The sequence below is a fragment of the Marmota flaviventris genome, chromosome 2 (genome assembly GCF_047511675.1).
Source record: "Marmota flaviventris isolate mMarFla1 chromosome 2, mMarFla1.hap1, whole genome shotgun sequence".
Taxonomy (NCBI): Eukaryota; Metazoa; Chordata; class Mammalia; order Rodentia; family Sciuridae; genus Marmota; species Marmota flaviventris.
The window spans coordinates 113410394-113432098 of record NC_092499.1 but is presented as its reverse complement, the minus strand read 5'-3'; the positions used below and the strand labels follow the sequence as shown (position 1 = coordinate 113432098).

General features: G+C 35.8%; 1 protein-coding gene across 25 annotated transcripts in view; it reads right to left on the bottom strand.

Moving 5' to 3' along the window:
- The window catches only part of Map2k5 (mitogen-activated protein kinase kinase 5), a 253918-nt gene that overhangs the window by 125856 nt on the left and 106357 nt on the right, over positions 1–21705 (bottom strand). For all 25 annotated transcript variants that reach the window (XR_011706698.1, XR_011706699.1, XR_011706697.1 and 22 more), the window contains 2 exons: positions 15533–15594; positions 9807–9855 (listed from right to left, as the gene is read on the bottom strand). Coding sequence is in view for 20 of the 25 variants with exons in the window: in XM_071608421.1 (XP_071464522.1) it covers positions 9807–9855; positions 15533–15594 (111 nt within the window). In the remaining 5 variants the exon portion in view is untranslated. The remainder of the gene's footprint in view (positions 1–9806; positions 9856–15532; positions 15595–21705) is intronic.

Below are 21705 nucleotides of genomic sequence, written 5' to 3'. Positions count from 1 at the left end.
GGATTTGATTTTCGCAACGCTGATCACCTTTAATCACACCTCTGGAGAAAGAGACGACGTGGAGCAGTCCAATTGCTAGTGTTGCCTGTCCATGCTACTTGGCAGAATCCTTTGAGGATAAAGCTTTTATATTAGAAAAGAGAATAAAGGATGGCTTCCAATTATGCCACACTGAAGGAGAAAAATATTATCCCCAGAAAATGATGATGCAATTTTTTAAAATTTTTTTATTTATTTTATTCATTTTAGTTGTTGATGGACCTTTATTTTTTATTTATATGTGGTGCTGAGAATCAAACTCAGTGCCTCACACATTTGAGGCAAGTGCTCTACCACTGAGCCACAACCCCAGCCCGATGATGCGATTTTTTTCATCCCACAAATAAGCATTGGCAAACAATCAGTGCCATAAATTCACTGTGGCCTCCATCTTCTACTGGTAAAAATGACACTATCATCCATCACACAGGTAGGGTTCCCTTCCCTTTGATCAATCCTAAAATTCAGGTTTGCCTCTGGCATGAAGCCATAATCAGATCTGTCTGTGGGGCTTGATGAGTCAGACATTCATCCATAACAAGTTCATCTTGCTATGAGTTGGACAAGGGCTCACCAGAGTGGACAGCATAAAGTGAGTCAAACACAATGAGAGCCAAAACACAAAACAATCACATGATTTACTTTAAGTCTCACTCACTACAGAGGCAGAAGAATTTTAGGCAAAAGTATTGGGGGACTAACCTCCCTGCATTTCTTCCTTGTATAGCATATAATCTCTTTGTTTCTGTCTTTTCTAAGGTTTCTACCGATACTCATTTTCAGAACAGAGGGGGATTTGGGTAGTATGGTAATTTCCCTTGGGTTCCTTACTCTCTTAGTGTCCCAAAAGGGATGATTCTATCTTGATCAGATCCTATCACAGATGCATATGAAAGAGAAAAACTAAGTCTAGGACCACCTTCTCTGAATAAGGATTCCACTTGCATACAGGAAATGCAGAAAGATATTCCTTTTCTCTCTCATATGCACAAAGATATTTCTTTCTACACATTGCTATGTCTTTATGTTTATATATTGCTATACATGTTTTTATATTAAACTTTTAAAGATAACTGTAAATTCAGATGCTGTTGTAAGAAATAACACAGAGACATAATGCTCATCTTCTACTCAGTTTTCCTCTTTTACAGTTTCTGTAAAACTATAGTAGAATAGCACTACCAGATACTGACACTGAAATCAAGATAGGGAACATTTCTGTGACAATAATGATCCTTCTTCACGCCTTTTTATAGCCATACCCATTTCCATCCTATCCTCCATTCCCTTATTAGGCCCTGACAACCACAAATCCGCCTTCTGTTTTATAATTTTATCAATTCAAGAATTCTATATAATGGAATTATATGGGACACAGTCTTTGTGACTGGCTTTTTCACTCAGCACAATCCTCTGGTGACTCATCCAGGTTCCGTGTTAGTTTTCTAGTTTTCTTCTACTGCTGAGCAGCATTGGCTGGTAGAGTGCACTGCAGCTGGCTTAACCATTCGCCTTCTTAAGGACATGTGGGTTGTTTCCAGTTTGGGGGTGATATGAATAAAGCTACTACAAACATTCGTGCACAGGTCATACCTCTAACATAAATGTCTATAAGTACAACTGCCAGGTCATATGAGTAGCTGCATGTTTAGTTTTGTAGGAAATGCCAACTGTGGGGCTCTATCATCTTTCATTCCTACCAGCAATGTATTAGTGGTCTGATTTTTCTGCATCCTCACCAGTATTTGGTGTTGCCACTATTATATTAGCTATTCTGATAGGTGTTTAGTAATAGCTCATGGTGGCTGTAATTTGCATTACCCTAAAGGCTAATGATGCTGCATATCTTTTCATAAGCTTATGTGCTATCTGTAGATCCTCTTTAGGACAATGTCTCCATGGCTTCTGTCCACTGCAAATTGGATTGGGTTATTTTAATGTTGAGTTTTGAGAATGTTTTATATATTTTAGGCACATACTCATTTAAAAGAACAATTTTAAGTAATGATGAGTAGGGTTTCTTGTCCTTTTGAAAATCATTACCACACATACAGAAATTCCCAGTGACCACCTGAGGCAATGAGAGCGAATAACCAACTCGGGGAAGGAGGCTTAATTTCTAGAGGGGTTCATTTGTGTGGCTAGTCGGAGCTGCAGAAAAACCAACAACCCAAATTCATTCAACTAGTCTGTTTACCTCAGTTCATGGGCTAAGCCATTTTATTTTATTTTTTTCAAAAACATAAATATTCATGACTTATGATCTACTCTAACACTGTCATGTAATATTTGCATTTAAAGGACAATATCCAAAGCATTTTTGAACAGGAGGTAAGGTGCAATTGGGACTCTCACCACTAATACTTGCTTAACACAAACTCCCCCTTCCAGATCCATCTGACTAAGCAGTTCTAGAGCTCAGGGAAAGATATTCCCCGCACCCAGACCTCTCAGCATTTCCCAATGTAACATAAAACCAACTGGGGATGACTCCTTTAAATTGACTTGGATTCCTTAAACACTAACCAGTCCTTTAAAAAACTGTCTGATCTTCCAGAAAACAAAAATATAGCTTAGATTATTTCAAAACTTACTGTAACCCACAGTTAAGCACAAACTATATAGATTTCTGCAAAAGAGATTTGTTATGCAAGTTTTGTGTAAACTACATTTCATCATAAATTACTTAAAGTTAATTAGGTTAATTTTCTATTGGTACTTAATGCTTTCCAACATCTTTCATTAAAGAATGACCTTATCCAGCAAAGGATCATTTCCCTAATTGAGTTCTGCCACAAATCCCAACTTAAGACGTGCTCCTATAATCTACCACCTTGACATTAAAATTTCTTTCCTAAGATATTCAAAAGTTTCACTTCTACCATCTCTTTTCTTTTAGTGCATACTTTTTAGATATGGTATGAACATTCTTATAGTGTTTTTTTTAACTTTATAATTCACACTGATTTCATTTGAAAGGCAATAGCAGATATATAACATTTACCTGCCTACACTCCTTTGGATTATCAGCCTTCGATTTTCTTCCAAATTTCCTTCTTTAAAAAGGATGCCCTTGAATCAGACCTCCTCGTACATATTTTGTCAACCTCCTGTGGATCTACAATTATTTCAAAATAAAAAGACCTTTAAAAGGGACGTTCCTGCTTTCCATCCAAGTTGTGACTCTACATATCCTTTTTATAATTCTTTATTAAGGATAATACTTGATTTTCAGTGTCTTTATACTTCAAAAACTTTTTCTCTCAAAGATGTCTTCTGATTTGATTCCATTAATCTGGCTTAGAAAGCAACCTTTGTCTCAGCTAAACCACACTGCTTTAGTTCTCCATTATTTGTTTATACTTCATCTAAAAAAATATTTTGTATTCCCAAGAATTCCTTATTTTTTTTTTTTAAAGAGAGAGAGAGACAGAGAGTTTTTTAATATTTATTTTTTAGTTTTCGGCGGACACAACATCTTTGTTTGTATGTGGTGCTGAGGATCGAACCCGGGCCGCACGCGTGCCAGGCGAGCGCGCTACCGCTTGAGCCACATCCCCAGCCCCCAAGAATTCCTTATTTTGAAGGAACATTTTAAAATAGTTTGTACACATTAAGTACTCAGTGACCGGTAAAGAATAAGTGCTTGACAAATATTCATTATTATTATTATTATTATTTTCATCCTTTCAGCATTTCTCACCTTTTCTCTTTCTTTTCCTGAATGTCATTTACTCTGTACCTCTACCTCGTCAACCCATCACACTTCCTTCAGTCCTGACATTCCCAAGCCCAGAACCCTGGTTTGTGAAGGAACCTGAGTGGTCATCCAGCCCCTCTCCTGTACATATGCATGAGCCAACTAAGATGCAGAGAACAGCAGAGACCTGCCTGTCCAGGCTCACCCAGCATGGAAGCCAGTCAGCAGGACTGAAGCGGGAATGACAAGCAAAGTTTTATTCCTTCTTAGAAACTGAACCTTAAAAATTGCCCAACAGGCCAGGTCAGTGCTGCACATTTGCAGTTCTTAGTAATATCTTGGGGGTGGGGTGTATGTGACTTACTGAAGGAAAAGCAAACTTTGTCCAATTTCCAGATGCTCCGAATTGTGCCAATGACAATTGCAACTTCTAATTTTTTCTCCCTCTTACCCTTTATCTGCCACCCTTTCCCCTAGCCTTTGGTTCTTTCTGGCATCTGGCATTGTAGATGCTCTTTAAATCATGAAGAGTTATTCTGCTTTGTCTGTCTGCTTGGTTTTAAGCTACTGGATTATTAGACTAAACCTAGGTAGGATTTGTCATGAGCCATGGAATCACAGAATACCCAAGACCCTTTGAAAGAATATAGTGTTTTAAGAGGTGAAATTTCTTTTTAAAGTAGAACATCTAAAAAAGGCTTTCTCTCTAAAACTGATTTTCTGAGGCATAATATCTGTATCTAATTTTAAAGTCACCCTTTTAAAATTAGATACAGATATAGATACTTGTGTTCCAACAAATAGACAGTCACGTAACCACCATTAGAATCAAGATATAGAATATTCCCAACAGCCCCAAAGGCTCCCTTGTACCTTTATAGCCAACCAATCCTTCCTCTGCCCACTAATGTATATCAACTACTGATGCATTTTCTGTCCTTATAAATATGCCTTTTTCAGAATGTCATATAAGTGGAATTACATGGTATAGTTGGAATCTGCCACCATCTCCCTGATCCAGTAAATCATCTGAGTACCAAAACAGTTTCCTAACATCTGATTCTACCCTTGTCCCCCTACACTTGGCTTCAGACGCACTGGCCTCTGCCAGCCTCTGAGTGCTCTGTGCACATGCCCATCTTTAGCTTCTGTTCTAACTGTTCCCACACATGTCATCTTGACAAGTTCCACTCCTTCAAGGCCATTCTAAGGCCATTTTCTCCAGGAGGACTACTTTGATTAATATTGCACCCTCCCCTTTGCCTCCATGTACTTCACCTACTTTTTCTTTTCTCCGTGTAACTACCTACCTCCTAACACATGCTGTCTTCACTTACTGTGGTTTTGCTTTTGGATTATTTCCTATCTGTGTACCCCTGCTAGAATATAAGTTCCATGAATATAGAAATCTGTGTCTTATATGCTGAAGTATTCCAAGCACTTAGGCCAGTGCCTGGATCATAGTAGGTATAAAATAAATAACTGCTGAATGAGTAAGCTAACCATACTGGCTTTTGCATATAAGATAAGACTGGGTGGAAGATCAGCATGAGGCCAGATTCATGAGCAGAATAAAAAGCTAGGAGCAGAACCTATAAGACTTAGTTTCTCTACACAGATCTCTTTGGACCGCATTCATCTCTAGAATTTCTGCAAAAATACTTTTAAGGCTTTCCTATTAGAGAAAGTTAATGAAACGCTATACACACACACACACACACACACAAATCCTGGGACACCAACTATCTAGGTTTTTCTCTTTTTATAAACTTCTCTCTCTGTGTAAGATCACCCCAGAATGATTACCAGTTTTATTTTCTTAATCTAAGTTCTATTCTCATTACCATTCCATTTCTATTTTTTATCCTCAGGGAAAGAGAGAGCAGTTACTGCCAGGGCATTCTCACATCCTCCAAAGAAATGGCATAGGTGTTAAACTCGTATTTGTGTTTGATGTGGGTAATGATGGCTATGACTAGAGCTGCAGGTTTATTAATATGCAGGGCTCTCACCTCATTAGTGGCGATGTATGTTTTGAAGTTAAGCTGCAATGTTTGCTGTAGTGTCTGATCTGGCCTAATAGACTTTCTCACTGTTCATTTTCTTTGCTTTTACCCACAGTCAGCAATGTTATATAGGGCTCTCACGTATGCCTTCTGATAAGGACAGTTTTTCCATAGTAGTTAATCTTGGTGGGAATTTCAAACATTTGAAATAATTATGTCCTCTTGTGGTATCATCGTATGTTTGCTTTATCTTAGAGAAAAGATTTACAAAATTTTTGAACCAGTAATATAAAGTATAGTAAACTCTCTCCTTGGCTGGTTTTTGGAGTGGGGTAGCCTTATTAACAGAATAAAGTGATCAATTCAAAATTTTAATAAAAGCATATGAGTATTTGATAGGCTATAAAGTACTCTTACACATATAATCTCAGCCAAATATTAAAGACGAAAATAAACAATAGTAACAACTGACTAAATATAATATATGATGATCCACTATGAATAGTGACTACTGTATTTGAATTCCCAACAACTCCCAGTTGACATAAAACACTACCAAATAAACTCTGGCCACACTAACAAGCCTCATGGGATGGTGCTCTGTCACTGATTACTGCTCAGATTTCATTCTATGATCTTCACTGGATACACTAAGGGAAAGACTCCAGATTCTCAACAATTTGTTTGGAAGTCATTAGCTATATTTTGTAAGTTCTACAATATTCTATTTCTATGTACATTTTCTATAGGTAAAAATTCAGGAATGAATTTGGCATTCCAAGGAAACCATTTATTTGTAAGAAAGAGTTTGTTCTCTTTTTATGTTAGGTGATTGAACATATCTCCATTCTTTTTTTTTAATATTTTGTTTTTAGTTGGACACAATACCTTTATTTTATTTTTATGTGGTGCTGAGGATCAAACCCAGTGCTCTGTGCCTGCTAGGTGAGCACTATACCGCTGAGCCACAACCCCAGCCTTCCATTCTTAATTTTTAAAAATTTGGGCTCATAAGTATAAATCAGTGTCTCCTTTTTTCTTGCTATGCTGGTTTTTTGGGGCAGCATCAGAAACCAACACTCAGAGGAGAACCCAGGTACATTGACCAAGACAAAGGAGAAGCTTAGATGACTTGTCAGTATTTTATCTCATCATCTTCTTTTCCCTGTTTGTCCTCTCACAAAGCCTGACCAGGCTCTCCCACTTCTTGAAAAAGGACCTGTCTTTGATTTGACAATGTGACACATATTCAGCTAGAATTCCCATCATCAATCAGAGGAAGCAAAAATGAGTATATGTGCTTTTAAGAAGGTACAGCAATAAGCTCATATAGCAAAAGCGTATAAACAAGTATATTACCTACTTAATTGCCTTAGCTGAACTTAAAAGCTCTGATCTTTAATTGCCTGATTGAACTTATCTAAAAAGCTACAATTTTTTAATCAAGGAGAAAATTAAATAGCTTTTGGTAAATAAAAAGGCATCTTTAATCTTAGTTTTATGGAATCCAAGTTATTAAATATGGACAAAACCTCTAAAATATTAAGTTAACAGCTACTCAATCTAGGGTAAATTTCTCATTACAATGCTTTACAAAAGTCTTCAGGGACATCTGGCTTCTTCTGTTCTTCAATAAAAAACACATGCTTTTAAATCTAGAAGGTAAAAATTTCCATGAATAGCTAGGAAACATGTAAGTATATTTAATGAGGTCTATTACCACAGCCTACTGATTTCTACTGCTGAGTGCCCATGAACTACTGTTCATCGGCACTGGTTTTCCCTGACAGACAGGCATACATGCACATACACTCCCTGGCCCCTACTGAGAACTCAATCCTTGAGAGGATCTGTTGGCCCACCAGCATGGCCCTCACTCACATCTTCCCACAACAGTGGTATTTTATAGTGGGCTACTCTGTGGGGATTGGCTGAGTCAGCAAAGACTGAAAAGAAAAGTACAAGTTCAGATTCTCTTTTGAAACCTTCCTTCCCTCAAATAGGGCATGCATCACTTCACTGCAGCCCACATCCATCACAAATCGGAAAGCTCTTTCTTCGCCTGAGCTACAACCAGCATCTGCCACTCTCTGAGAGCTCTGGTCAACCATATTTGCCCACAGAGACCACAGGATCATTGTTCTAGGAATCTGAGCCCACACTTCATTTTCCAATCTAGATCAAACCATTTGAAACATGTCTATCAAGATCTCAATTAAAATTAAAAAATGCAGTGATTTCTCTCAAACACAGAGTAAAACTAAAACCAAATAATACAGACACAGGAATATCAGAGGTACATCAACTTGTCAGCATGATCTCTAATTTTAAAGAAGAAAAGCCAAGTTGATTTCAGAATATCTAAAACATATTTTGCTGCACTTAGAGTTCTTGGTGCTACTAAATTGTTTCAGGAAGTTATGGCTAGGACAATTCACCACAAGCCAGAACGATCCTGCACACCTGGAGTACAGAATGGTCCGAAGACTCATGTTCATCACACACTCTCATTTCATGGTATAGTCCTTCTAATGAAGGCTCTGTGACTGAGCTCTAAGTCTTCCTCTAGTTTCTTAGTCAAATGGACAGCAGGTGCTCAAAAAAACAAACAAACAAACAAAAAACAATGAAACGACGAGAATTGACCACTGGGTTAATTCCTATTAAAATGGCTTAACCACTTTATGGGTTGATGGGTATACAGAGGTAGAAGGACAGGGAACAGAAAGGAACAATATAAGCCACATAATGTTAAATAACATTCCCTTAATCTTGATGGTGAAAAATGTTTCATTTTTCTTTCACTCACCAGATGTGTCTACACACTGATTTATACCCAGGGAAAGTAATACTAATACAGCTCAGCTCAGTTTATTCACCCTGCATTTATATTCTGTCCCAACTATGATATTGAGATAGAGTATCTTTAATAAAAAATTTGGTTTATGATTTTGCGGGGGGCGGGGACTGGGGACTAAACTTAATGGTACTTTACCACTGATCTATATCCCGACATCCCTATACTCCCTCTTCTTTTGGAGACAGGTCTTGCTAAAATACTGAGGCTGACTTAAAACTCACAACCCTTCTGTTTCAACCCCCCAAGTCACTGGGATTACAGGCATGCATAGCTTATGATTCCATTTAATTAACATAACAACTTCAAGAACTGAATAGTTTACTTGTTAAAATCTAAATATCTTCTTTAAGAGAAAGAATTTAAGAAGAAATTGGAATCACTAGGAATTAAAACCACCCACAAAAGAAAATAATGCTTGGTGACAGATATGATAATACACTTGATGATATCAGTTGTTTTCTCCCTTTCTTGATTTATACCTTTAAAAAAAATACTTTCCTTTAATTACATCTAATTGTATGCTGTTTCATTCTCCGAATGTACATAAAGCTAGGATGAGCAGATGTGTAAAATCAAACAGCACTATTTTAGCATTAGGCCCTGAAGTTGCTTTGTTATAGTCTCTTTCTCACTTAATAATTTGCTGCAAATGAATTTAGACATTTTGGGAACATTAAAAAAACACGAGGAGATTCCTTTTGCAACTTTCAACAGTCTTCTGATTATTTTCTCATGTGTTTTGTGACTCAATCAAGGGATTGTTTCTGATGCTATCACCACTTCCTTACTTCAAGTTTTACTTTCCAGGTATATGAGCAATCTCTTAAGGAACAATACATAATGATGTCTGAAATATTAATAAAAGGCAGGGTGCAACTGAACAAAAAGTGAAGGTTTTGCACTACCTAGAGTTAAGTAAGACAATTAGATCCTGTCACTTTCAAACACTATGAAATATCTTTTTACATATTTGGTAAATGTGATTCACAAAAATATAACACCAAGTTTATAATATAAATGAGAGAAAGAAGAAAATAAAAGGAAGAAAGCAACCCCAACATAAACAAGCATCTTTTTGACTTCCAAATATATCAGCTAGCATAAATGTCAGATCATTTTCCCACTTTAAAAATCAAGGTATCTAGAGAGCTTCACCCCACCCCACCTCAAATTAAATCAGAGCTTATAACCCAGCACATACCTCTGTGTAAAATCTTTAAACTCCACAAATAGGTAAGGCCTTTAACAACCTAAATTTATGAAAGAAAAAACAGTACAATTATGGGGAACTTTCAACAGTTAAACATATCAACTGTAATTTTTCTTTTATAAGTCTAGAAACCAACAAGCTTTATTGAACATCTCCCATTTCTGTGCCAGTTTCTGTGGGGACAAAGCTACATGTTCCTACTTAGTTAGTTTATAATGTTCTGAAGATAAAGTACGCCAACCAAGTGAAAGAAAGAAGTCTATGTATACAAAATGATCTGGAAGGCTATATACTAAACTCTTTTTTTAAAAAAATATTTTTTAAAGGGAGAGAGGGAGAGGGAAAGGGAGAGGGAGAGAGAGAGAGAGAGAGAGAGAGAGAGAGAGAGAGAATTTAAAAAAAATTTTTTTTTTTAAGTTTTCAGCAGACACAACATCTTTGTTTGTATGTGGTGCTGAGGATCGAACCGGGGCTGCACACATGCCAGGCGAGCGCGCTACCGCTTGAGCCACATCCCCAGCCCTATACTAAACTCTTAATGGTGCTACAGGCAGGGGAGGAGAGGGACAGAAAAAAAAGGACAAAAAAAAATTGTTTATACTTCTGTATGATTTTGTTTGAAGTCAAGACATTTTCGAACAAGGAGAGTGTGTATGTGTGTGTTTGTGTGTGTGTGTGTGTGTGTGTTGCTAAGCACATGCTTTATCACTGAGCTACATCCCCAGCCTGAGAAATTTCTAAAAAGTTAACTAATAAAATAAGGCAGTGCATAGAACAGGAATCATTTTTCCTACCATTAGTCAGGAAGCCCTCACCTTCACAAGAAAGTCAAGGGAAAAAGATATTTTCACCAAATGTGTTAAAATGTTAATTGGGGAACCTCTATGAATCATCTGCAGGAATTCTTTGTATTATTCTCACAACTTTTTTTTTGTAAATTTAAAATAATTTCAATATAAAAAGTTTTTTAAAAACTTCAAAAAATTATCAGCGTAGGAAGGAATAAAATATACCAAGAAAATTCTGGTGTAAAGCATGTATGTGGAGGAATCACACAGGCAATACTGAAAGCACAGGTCACAAAATGAGAAAATACAAACATTTGGAATTAGATTTGAGGTTTTGTCTGTAATAGGCTAGAGTTAAGAATAATCAGCCAATGAGATATTGAATAAAGACATTTTAAAGATCTTAAGTACAAAGGTTACAAGTGTGAACTTCTATGTGGAAAATCTAATCAGAGGTTGCTGTTAAAAACCTAAAAGCCCAACTGCATGAGGTGAGGCTCTGGAGTCAATCACCAGCACTGCAAAAATGAAACTTGCAAAATCTTTATACAAAGATTGTTGTACAGGGAGACATACCTTTTATTCACAACCATTGACCCTGTAGGCACATGAACATACACTTACAATTTCAAGGTTGGCAATTGGTAATTAGATACCATAATTATGAAACTCAAAACTTCCCAGAAGAATTTAAAAGTACCCATCATTATAGAAAATATTAGGTAGTCAGAGCTATATTAACAAGAACACTTACCACAATGAAAAGTAATGAGTGGTTTAATATCTTAAAATGACAAAAAGAGGGCTGGGGCTAAATACAGAAAGATTTTAGTTGATCAAGAAAGACTAAGGGCAACATTAAAAACAGAAATGCAAAGGGAGAAAACCAACTACTTCTACTAAAGAGGTAGAAGACAACAATCTATACCAATTAATATAGAGCAGAGGTTAACATATTTTAATTGTTCTCATAGAGTAGAATGTACTCCTGAAAGATTTGCTAACATGGTATGATCAATTCTATTATATGCTATAGATTCTAAGAGAAAAAAATACATTGTTATGGAAAATTATTTCTTCTAAAATTTGGAATGAGACATTACAATAAAATATATTCTGAAAAGTTAAACATAAAAAAGGAAATGTTAAAATATTAATAATGCAATATACATTATACACATGTATTGAAATGTCAACTGTTCTCCATAAATACATAATTGCTATGTCAACCAAAAATTTTAAAAAAATTAAGTAAAAAACATTAATGATAATTTTATAACAGAAAAAAGGACAAGGTATTTCTTTAAATGTTTATAATAATACTATCAATAATGAATACAGTTTTCTCTTTGAGTTGTAGGAGGTTACCTTATTTAGCCTTAGTTCTGAGGAGTCTGGGTGTTTTCAACTTAGAAATTGTTGAATATTGGGCTGGGGTAGTGGCTCAGCGGTAGAGTGCTCAACTAGCATATGCAAGGCCCTGAGTTCGATTCTTAGCACCATGTAAAAAATAAATAAAATAAAGGTATTGTGTCCAACTAAAACTAAAAAATAAATATTTTTTTAAAAATAAATTATTGTGTATTATAAAGCCTGCCCATTATAGACAGCAAACCACTAAAATTGTTTCAACAAAGCGAATAATCTGAAAACACTCCACAAAGGGGAGGAAATCCAACATATTCAGATTGTCAAGTAGTAAAAAGGTAAAACAAATAGTATCTTGATTTTATGATACTGCTAAAATTATAAATTTTTTAGAGATTCAAAAAGAAACTATTCTTCCAACTATCAAAGTAGACTACATTTTCCTTTAAAGCATTTAAGTATCAGTGTAAAATGAGCTAGAAATCTATCTATTGAAAATTTAGAAAGTATTATGGGTATTCAGTAGGCTAGGTTTCAAAACAATGACTTGACAAAGCCTTGACACTAAAAGTATTTATATCTGCTGTCAATCACTCACTCCTTGACATGTCAAGTACACATCCTTTCAGGGACAACTTCAATCAACATTAGCACTCAAAATACAGTACACTGTGTCACTGCTTCAAAATGTGAGGAAAAATAAAATGTGTTAGATGGCAGGAAAGCATTCCTTTTTACAGGAGACCAGATTCAAATGAATAGTGGATAAAAATCATGGAGCAGGTTGGAAGGCTGAAATCAGACAGTTTATATGGATTTCTTCAAGGAAAAATTCCCTCCTGCCATATATCCTACAAGAGAAAATTTGAACAACATATCACAGAGGCTGACAGAGGTCAATCCTGTAATGAACTTTGGCTCTATGGGCTTGCCTTGCATGCCAGATCATTAAAACCTGGAAAATAAAGTTCACTTGAGGAAAAAGGGATGCCTTAAATGTAGTTCTAAGACATGAAAAGAATCTGACGCTGGGTGCAGTCGTGCACACCTGGAGTCCCTGCTACTTGTAAGGCTGAGGCAGGAGGTTCACTTGAGTCCAGGAGTTCGGGACCAGCCTGGGCAACACAATGAGACCTGGTCTCAAAATTAATCTGAAGCAATTATATGTATTACTTCATTACTCTTTCACTTGTAATTTTTTTATCCCCCCTTTTTTTTCTTTTTGGGTGGTACTAGAAAACAAACCTAGGCCTTGCATATGCCAGACAAGCACTCTATCACTGAGCTCCTGCCAGCCCTCTTCTCTTTTTTTTAAACTAGTTCTCACCTTCACTTCTCCCTCTTATTTCCTCCCACTGAGACTCTTAGGAAAGCTGCATAAAAGAGCAATGGGCCTGGAGTTCGACAGCCCTGGGCCTGGGGTTAGATAGCCCTGTGTTCAAATTGGCACTAATTAGACAATAACTCTAGGTAAGTTATTTAACTTTCCTAAACCTCATGTTGCATAATACAACATATATTCAACAGTCTGAAGTTTATAGGGTTGCTATAAAGACTAAATGACATAATATTTGTATATCAACTTATAACAATGATTGGGACAAGAAGTATTCAACATACACCTATTTCCCATCTTGATCCTGATCCTTTAAACTTGGCATCAGCTAAAACTATACTCATGTGCTTTCTTGGCCCACTAAGGGAACTCAAGGGAAAGAAGTTGATGTTATCTTTGGAACATTATAGGACAAAGAACCACAAATACTGGAAATCCAACCAGGCTTATTAGAACATGTATTTTACAAATCATGACCTTTGACCTATTAATCTGCTAGTCATATTTTAATTGGCACAGTCTTCCCAGTGTCAGGCGTTAGCCATGTGCCAATCTGGCATATGTTGGTTTCAACAAAGGATTATCCAATTTTGGGACCTACTCAGATTACACACACACACACACACACACACAAATACTTTGAAGGTATTATACAAGCTTAAGTCCCCAGCAGAGTTCTTGAAAAGCGACAAGAAGAGCAAAATTATCAAAAGCCTTTCTTCTACTCCAGCCATGAGCAGTTTTCATTACTATAATCTGATGAACCATAAAAGCTGGAGAAACTGGACATACTTAAGAAATCACCCCCAAATTTAAAAAATGTAAGGGCATATTATCAATGACTTGAATGAGCATTTATTTTAACAACTGTCACTAAAATAATCTGTCATATTTTCAGTTACCCAATAGGCAAGCCCTGTATTTAAAGCTTACTTATTTTTTCTGCTGACTGTGTCCACTTCCTAGCCATCCCACTCCAACAGAAAAGAGCAGTGGCCTTGCTTGGCTGCCCCACACGAGAGGCAGGCAAGGTTTATGATGTCCCAGAAAAACACGCTTCTCTACCAAAGAAGGCAGGCTCTATTTTTGCCAAGTTCAATAGATAATTGAGTACACAGAACTTGTAAATTTCTTTTTTTTTTCAGTTTATATTCTTTGCTTTTTTTCACCCTTTATCATACGTGTTATTAAACTTTAGAGCCAATAACTGCTAAAAGCCACAAAGCATTCCATCCCCCCCTGAGATTAGAAAAGGAAATGAAACATTTTTATTTTCATCTAAACAAGTGATTTAAGTACTCAGATTTCATATGAATCCACCTACACATGTAGATTAGAAGCTACTTAGCAGCAATAGCATCAGAAAAGAAAGTTCTCATCACCTTGAGCAGTTCACACCAATAATTAGAGAGAAAAAAGGAAAGCTGTGAATTACAATGAACTAAGACTAAATAAGTGTTCATGTTGGATTAAAGAATTTGAGTTGTCAGTTTGATGTATAATGAATGTGAAAATAAGCCATTTAATTAAATGGTACATGATATAATCACTTTGTTCTGCATTAAACCATTTAAGTTATCAGAGTGCCTTTAGTTTAGCAATTGTTTACTATTATACCACCCTATGACTTCTCTTAGACACTGTTTAGCCTACATTATTCCAAATTTGAAACCTGGAACTTACACAGAAATGTTAGTTTAGTTGATATATTTCATCAGTTTATTAGTGAAATCAGGAAACAGAAAAGCTGCTTTTAATGACAAAGGGAATAAGCTCCTAGTTGTAGTTGATAAAAAAAAATGAAAAAAATCAAGAACATAAAAAAGATTGCAAAAATATTTAAGAGCAAAGTAGCATTTTTTGCATGTTTTTAATGATTTGGACTTTTAAGTATTTACTAATTTTATGCCTATAACTACAACATGTCCAAAACACTAGTTATCTTTTGAAGAGGCTGAAAATTCTAGTGGTCAACCTGATCACTATGGTTTCTGCAAACCCAGGATATAGAAAAGGTGAGAGTACCACTGAGCCTAAGAGGTATCAATGTGCTGTGTTGGGGGTTGGTCTATGAAGGGGAGAAAAGACAAAAATGATAAAAGCTGAAGGCAACTAAGAAGAACCTGATAGTCAACTGAAAGTGAGGGAAAAAAAATACTGAAGACATAAAAGTAGGCTTAACTAGAAGGATCAAATCACCCAAATTTCCCAAGCCATATACTTACTGCTACTGCAATTCTTCCAAGGACATGTTCTGGAATTTTCCTATATACATCCAAAGATCCCCCTGCAAGAGACAAACATCTTGTATTACCTCAAATGCAACTACTAGAACAGGGCACTGGGCTCCTCTCTGTACAATCATGGTGAGAATGTTTTTCTTCTTATATCATGCGTTGAAGTATGACTAGTCATCATGAAATATAACTAAACACTTCTATTTTATTCCCAATTGTGTGGTCACCTACAAGAAAAAAACTGAAGGACATTAGTCCAGGGCAGACTAAGAATCTGTATTTTATAGAAACGTGAATACACACACACACACAAAAAAAAACTAAAGATCAACATGACAATCACACTTGTCATTTCATTTGTGTGCCAGTTTTCTCAAATGTAAACCACGGACCCATCTAGAAAGTTTTTCATTAGCCAAATAAAAGCTGGTGGATATGAGGTTCAAAACACACAGTGACTTAAAAAGCAAAAATAGCAATGTTACTTTTATCTTAATGAATGTTACCTTCAAATTAGGTACCAAAACAAGCAATCAATCTATTTTCAAGATACTTTCTTGGTTTTCTGGAAAGTCTCTTTGGAAAATGACTTTATGAGGTAAAAAAGAAAAAACAGTATCTTTATATAATAACTTATTTTTTACTAACATGGTTTTCACTAACATCCTTCATCTTTACCAAATTCAGCTTTAAATGATTTTTTGCCAATTAAAAAAAAATAAATTATGAATATAATTAAGACAGCAATCATGTTTTTTTTTGTTTGTTTTCATTTTCATCAGTCTAGACATTACACAACTAGCACATAGTAGGTGTTTAAAAGTATCTGTCAGGGGCTGGGGTTGTGGCTCAGTAGTAGAGCGCTCTCCTCGTACGTGTGAGACCCTGGATTCTATCTTCAGCACCACATAAAAATAAATAAAGAAAATAAAGATATCAAAAAAAATTCTGTCAGATGAATCAATGCATGAGTGAAAACTACCATGAATCTCACCAGATAGGTACAGTTGCTCTGAAGCAATTCCAAAGATGGAACCCACACCATTTGTAGCAACAATAGCATCACTGAAATAAATGAAATTTCACAGGTGACTATTTTGAAGAAATCAATATTCTTTGGAAGTATAAATTTGGGTATGCTTATTAAATTTTCAATATCATATAAGTGGTATAAGAACTTCAAAAATATAGTTTATGCAAAGAACTATTACTTCATTCATTAATGACATAAGACTAATAATAATGTATGATAACTTATTTTTTTGATTGTGGATGGACACAATATTATCCATTTATCTATCTATCTATCTATCTATCTATCTATTTATTTATGTGGTGCTGAGGACCGAACCCAGTGCCTCACACATGCCAGATGAGTGCGATACTACTGAGCCACAACCCCAGCCCTGATAACATTTTTTAAGAGTCAAATTAAGGTGTACAGCCTTCCGTTTGTATAAAGAAACTGTCCAGAATATTTGAGATTTTTTTCACATCAAAGGCTAAAAATTAATATTTACCATTTTACTATTGGATGATTTACAAGGTATTAAGCTGAAGCATATTACTCTTTTGAAATGTTGTCAAGTATACAAATGTTTATATTTTTATGTCTCATTTTCCTAAAGCTGAACATCAGAAAAAAATTATTTTCTTTATAAAAATATTGTATATATGGGCTGGGGCAGTGGCTCAGCGGTAGAACACTTGCTTTGCATGTGTGAGGCACAGGGTTTGATCCTCAGCACCACATAAAAATGAATTAATAAGGTGCTGGGTTGTGGCTCACTGGTAGAGCTCCTGCCTAGCATGTGCAAGGCCCTGAGTTCGAGTCTCAGTACCACATAAAAATAAATAAATTAAAGGTGTTGTGTCCCACTACAACTAGAAAATAAATATTTTAAAAAATGAATTAATAGGGGGTGGGGCTGGGGCTCAGCGGTAGTGCGCTCGCCTAGCACATGCGAGGCTCTAGGTTTGATCTTCAGCACCACATAAAAATAAATAATATAAAGACGATATTAAGGGGCTGGGGATGTGGCTCAAATGGTAGCGTGCTCGCCTGGCATGTACGGGGTGCTGGGTTCGATCCTCAGCACCACATAAAAATGGAATAAAGATGTTGTGCCCACTGAAAACTAAAAAATAAATATTAAAAAAAAGATTATATTAAAAAAAGACAGACACATTGTGAGGTCTGGTTTATCCCTAAATAATAGACATTTATATACTTGGAAATTGGTGTTTTCACTCCAGGGAGCACTTTTTCTGAAAACTCCAGCCAACTGCTAGAGACCACCTGTGCCTGTGCCTGTGCCTGCCTTAGCTTAGATTCTCAGAGACATCTTTTAAAGACCATTAGAACTCAAAAAAAAAAAAAAAACAAAACAAAACCAAACAAACTAAAAATAAAGGTATTGTGTCCATCTACAACTAGAAAAATTTAAAAATATTGTATATGAACACATAAAGCTACTGGCTTTCTACCATCTTGTTTAAAGCAGATAGAGGAAAATTATAATTCTTTTAGATAAGTTTTACTTGTACTTTCTAGATTCTAACAAGAAGCTGGGAAACCACAGTATAACTAAACCTTATGCACTGGCTCTAGGGGCTAATGGAAAAACCATGAAGGGGGAAAAAAAAAAGAGATCTAATGAGCAGAACCATCCTTATTTACTAAAGCAGAACTTTTATTATAGATTCAATGAAAGTGAAAATGTGGCAGAAAAATAAGTTTATATTCTCATTGATCTTTTAGATGAACTGGCAATTCCAAGGATGAATAAGCTGCAGAAGATCGAGGTTTCCAGGTTAGTCCTGGGAAGGCTGGTAGCTCATTGAACTGATCCCTTGGGAAAGGAACAGCTTGAGGGATACAGAACCTGGAGGTGCAAACTCATGCATATGTACCAGGACAAAGTCCTTGGTGAGGAGATTTATTTTTACAAAGGAAGTGAATTAGAGTTTGATTAGCTAAATGAACAATGGTTTAAACAAGCTGAACCAAAAAGTCAAAGATTACCTTACCACCATTATCAGCAGAATAAGCAAAAAAGGAATCCCATTTTGAGGTAGTTCACTGGTTTTTGTAAATACCTCTTTAATCTCAGATCCTGCCTTCCTTAGCCCTCCATGGATAAATCTTCACACAGCTGGCTCTGTTTCATCACTGATTCATCCTGTCCTTTCCATGCTCACAAGAGATACATGTCAGAGATGAAAAATAATGCAGCAGATCCACACAGAAGCAAAAGTTCCTGTTAAGCCCTTTGTGCAGTTTGGTAACTCTTATCAGGCTAAAAATTGAAGAGAATTCTGGTTTAATTTTTATTCAGTTTTACTATCATTTCTATCCTACAAATCTTTCCTAAAATGTTGGCTTTTTGTTGTTGTTTGTTTGTTTTAGTTCTGGGAAACGAACTGAGGGCCTTGCGCATGCTAGGCAAGCCCTCTACCTTTGACAGATGGGAGAAAACTGAGTCCCAGAGAAGTGAGTGTTATAGCATGGACATGAGTCAGTTGATGAAGAGCTCAGAGAAGACCTGACCCTTTGAACTCCCCAAAATGCAAAGATCTAAAAGGTTCCCCAATAACATTACATAGCTTTAGAGTCACAAAGGAACTTTTTTATAGCTTAAAAAAATCCCACTGCAATGTGATGTTATTAAAACACATACTGACAGAGTTTAATCTTAGCTGAGATGATGGTATTCAAGATATTCAGGAACTCATTTGTGGCTCCTAGGTTTCGAACATTTTGTTTATTATTCCAAGGTCACTGGTTTGCTTGCTGTGACCTGCCACTTCCCTGTGTTCTTTGGCCACCTAACATTCCTGACCAGATATTTCCCTGCATGCCCTATTCACCATGGGAACCAAGAGGAAGACTGCCAGTAGTAGATTAGTAAAAACCCATGCCAATTGATAAACTACTACACACTTCTATTGATAAATCAGGACCACCACTGTCATAAAAGTAGACCAAAGGGTCCTATTAAGGATCTAAAACAGAAAGTAGTTATCATGCACATAAGATAAATATAAATATGTAGAAATGAACAAGAGGCAACATTAGTTTTATTAGTCCCAACATTTGCCTTAAAATGACCATGATTATTATTAATGTCAACTAAATGAAATCAAGAACCACAAGCAAAAATTTCAGTAGAAACTCTCTTAGTTCCTGCTAGTTGAAAATATAAAAAGCCCTTTCTTTGCAATAGGGTATTTTATTTTGTGGGGGTGGATCAATTTATTCCTGTGGTGATAATTTAAATACATGTATATGTACTGAGACCTACTATTTGGATGTTTCTGAGTGAACTTAGCTAAGACTTAATAAAAAGGTAGACTACAATCACTCCCCTACTTAGAACTTTCCAAAGGCTTCCTAATAAAGTCAGACTAAAACCTAAATTTCCTTGCCATGGTAGACAAGGTCGCTGCAATCTTGCTTCTGTCTGCTGCTCTGGTCTCCTGTTGAGCCACAGGTCCTCTCATCATTACTCTCTAGTCACTTAAACCTTCTTGATTACATCAAACTTGCTCCTACCTTGCAGCATTTATACTTGATACTCCTTCGATCTTGAAGCTCTTCCCCATGACCTTCCCTGAGCTAACTCAATGACATTAAGGTCTCTGTTACAATGCCATTTCTTAAAAAAAAAAAACAAAACAAAAAAGCCATCACTGACCACTCTATCTAGCACCTCCTCTATCTACCCTGGATTATAACTGGACTTATCCCTCTCTAAGGGTGTCTGTCTCCCCTTTTAGAATATAAGCTCCAGGAGAACAGAGATTAATCCTTATTCACTGTTCAATCCCTATGTTTATAACAGTATCTGAAATAAAGTGTTCAGTAAATATTTGGGAAAAAATGCTATTATTAGATGAAAACTAAGTAAAAAATGAGAATCTACACTGATAATGCTGGAGTTGGGGGGAAAGTTGTCAATAAGTTTGATCACAATAGAAGGGGGAAGGAAGAAATGACAATTGGAGGGCGGTACATAATTTTTGGATTTTTTTGTATGTTTTGCTGTATATGAGCAAAAAACTATATAATATCTTCCACTTATCATGTCCAAAAGAAATCATGTATGTGTAAAGAACTAAAGGGAAACATGAGGCTGACATCTTCCCAAATATAGGTTATTGATAAAGAGACAGAAATCATATGTAACCAAACAGAAATTCTGGAATTAAATAAGCCAGTTTAGATTATCCTAAGAAAATATAAAGAAAACCAAACACATTCTCAAGAGACCTGTGGGATACTATCAAGCATACCAACATATACATAATGGGGGACCTAAACACACGGAGAAAAGGCAGGAGAAAGAAAGAATATTCAAAGAGAAATGGACAAAACCTTCTCAAATTTGACAAAAAATATTAATCTATACATCCCCAAAGTTTATTAAACTCCATAAAGATAGACTCAAAGAAATTCATACCTAAACATATCATTATGAAACTGCCCATAGCCAATGACAAAAAGAGAATCTTGAAAACAGCAGAAGACTCAACATATTATAAGAACTCCTCTATAAGATCAACAGTTGATTATTCATAAAAAAACTAGGGAGATCAGAGGCAATGGAATGGTACATTCAAATATCTTTAAAAAACATGATCAAGCAACCACTCTAAAACTATCCTGTTAAATATGAAGGAGAAATTAATACATTCCCAGGTACACAAAAATTGAAAAAATAAATCACTAGCTGGCCTATCTTAAAAGAGTTAAAATGGACTCTTTTTTTAAAATTTTTTATTGTTGGTTGTTCAAAACATTACATAGTTCTTGATATATCATATTTCACACTTTGATTCAAGTGGGTTATGAGCTCCCATTTTTACCCCATATACAGATTGCAGAATCACATCAGTTACACATCCATTGAATTACATATTGCCATACTAGTGTCTGTTGTGTTCTGCTGCCTTTCCTATCCTCTACTACTGAAGGAATATAAGATTGAAGTTATAAGATAATAACCAAATTCATATGAAGAAATAATGAATATTGATATAGGTCTAAATAGGTAAGTACAAAAGATAAATGTATTTTTTTGCTTCTATCATTTTTCCTCCTACCAGATTAAAAAGACAAAATCATAAAGCAATAATTATAAATCTGTGTGAGACACACA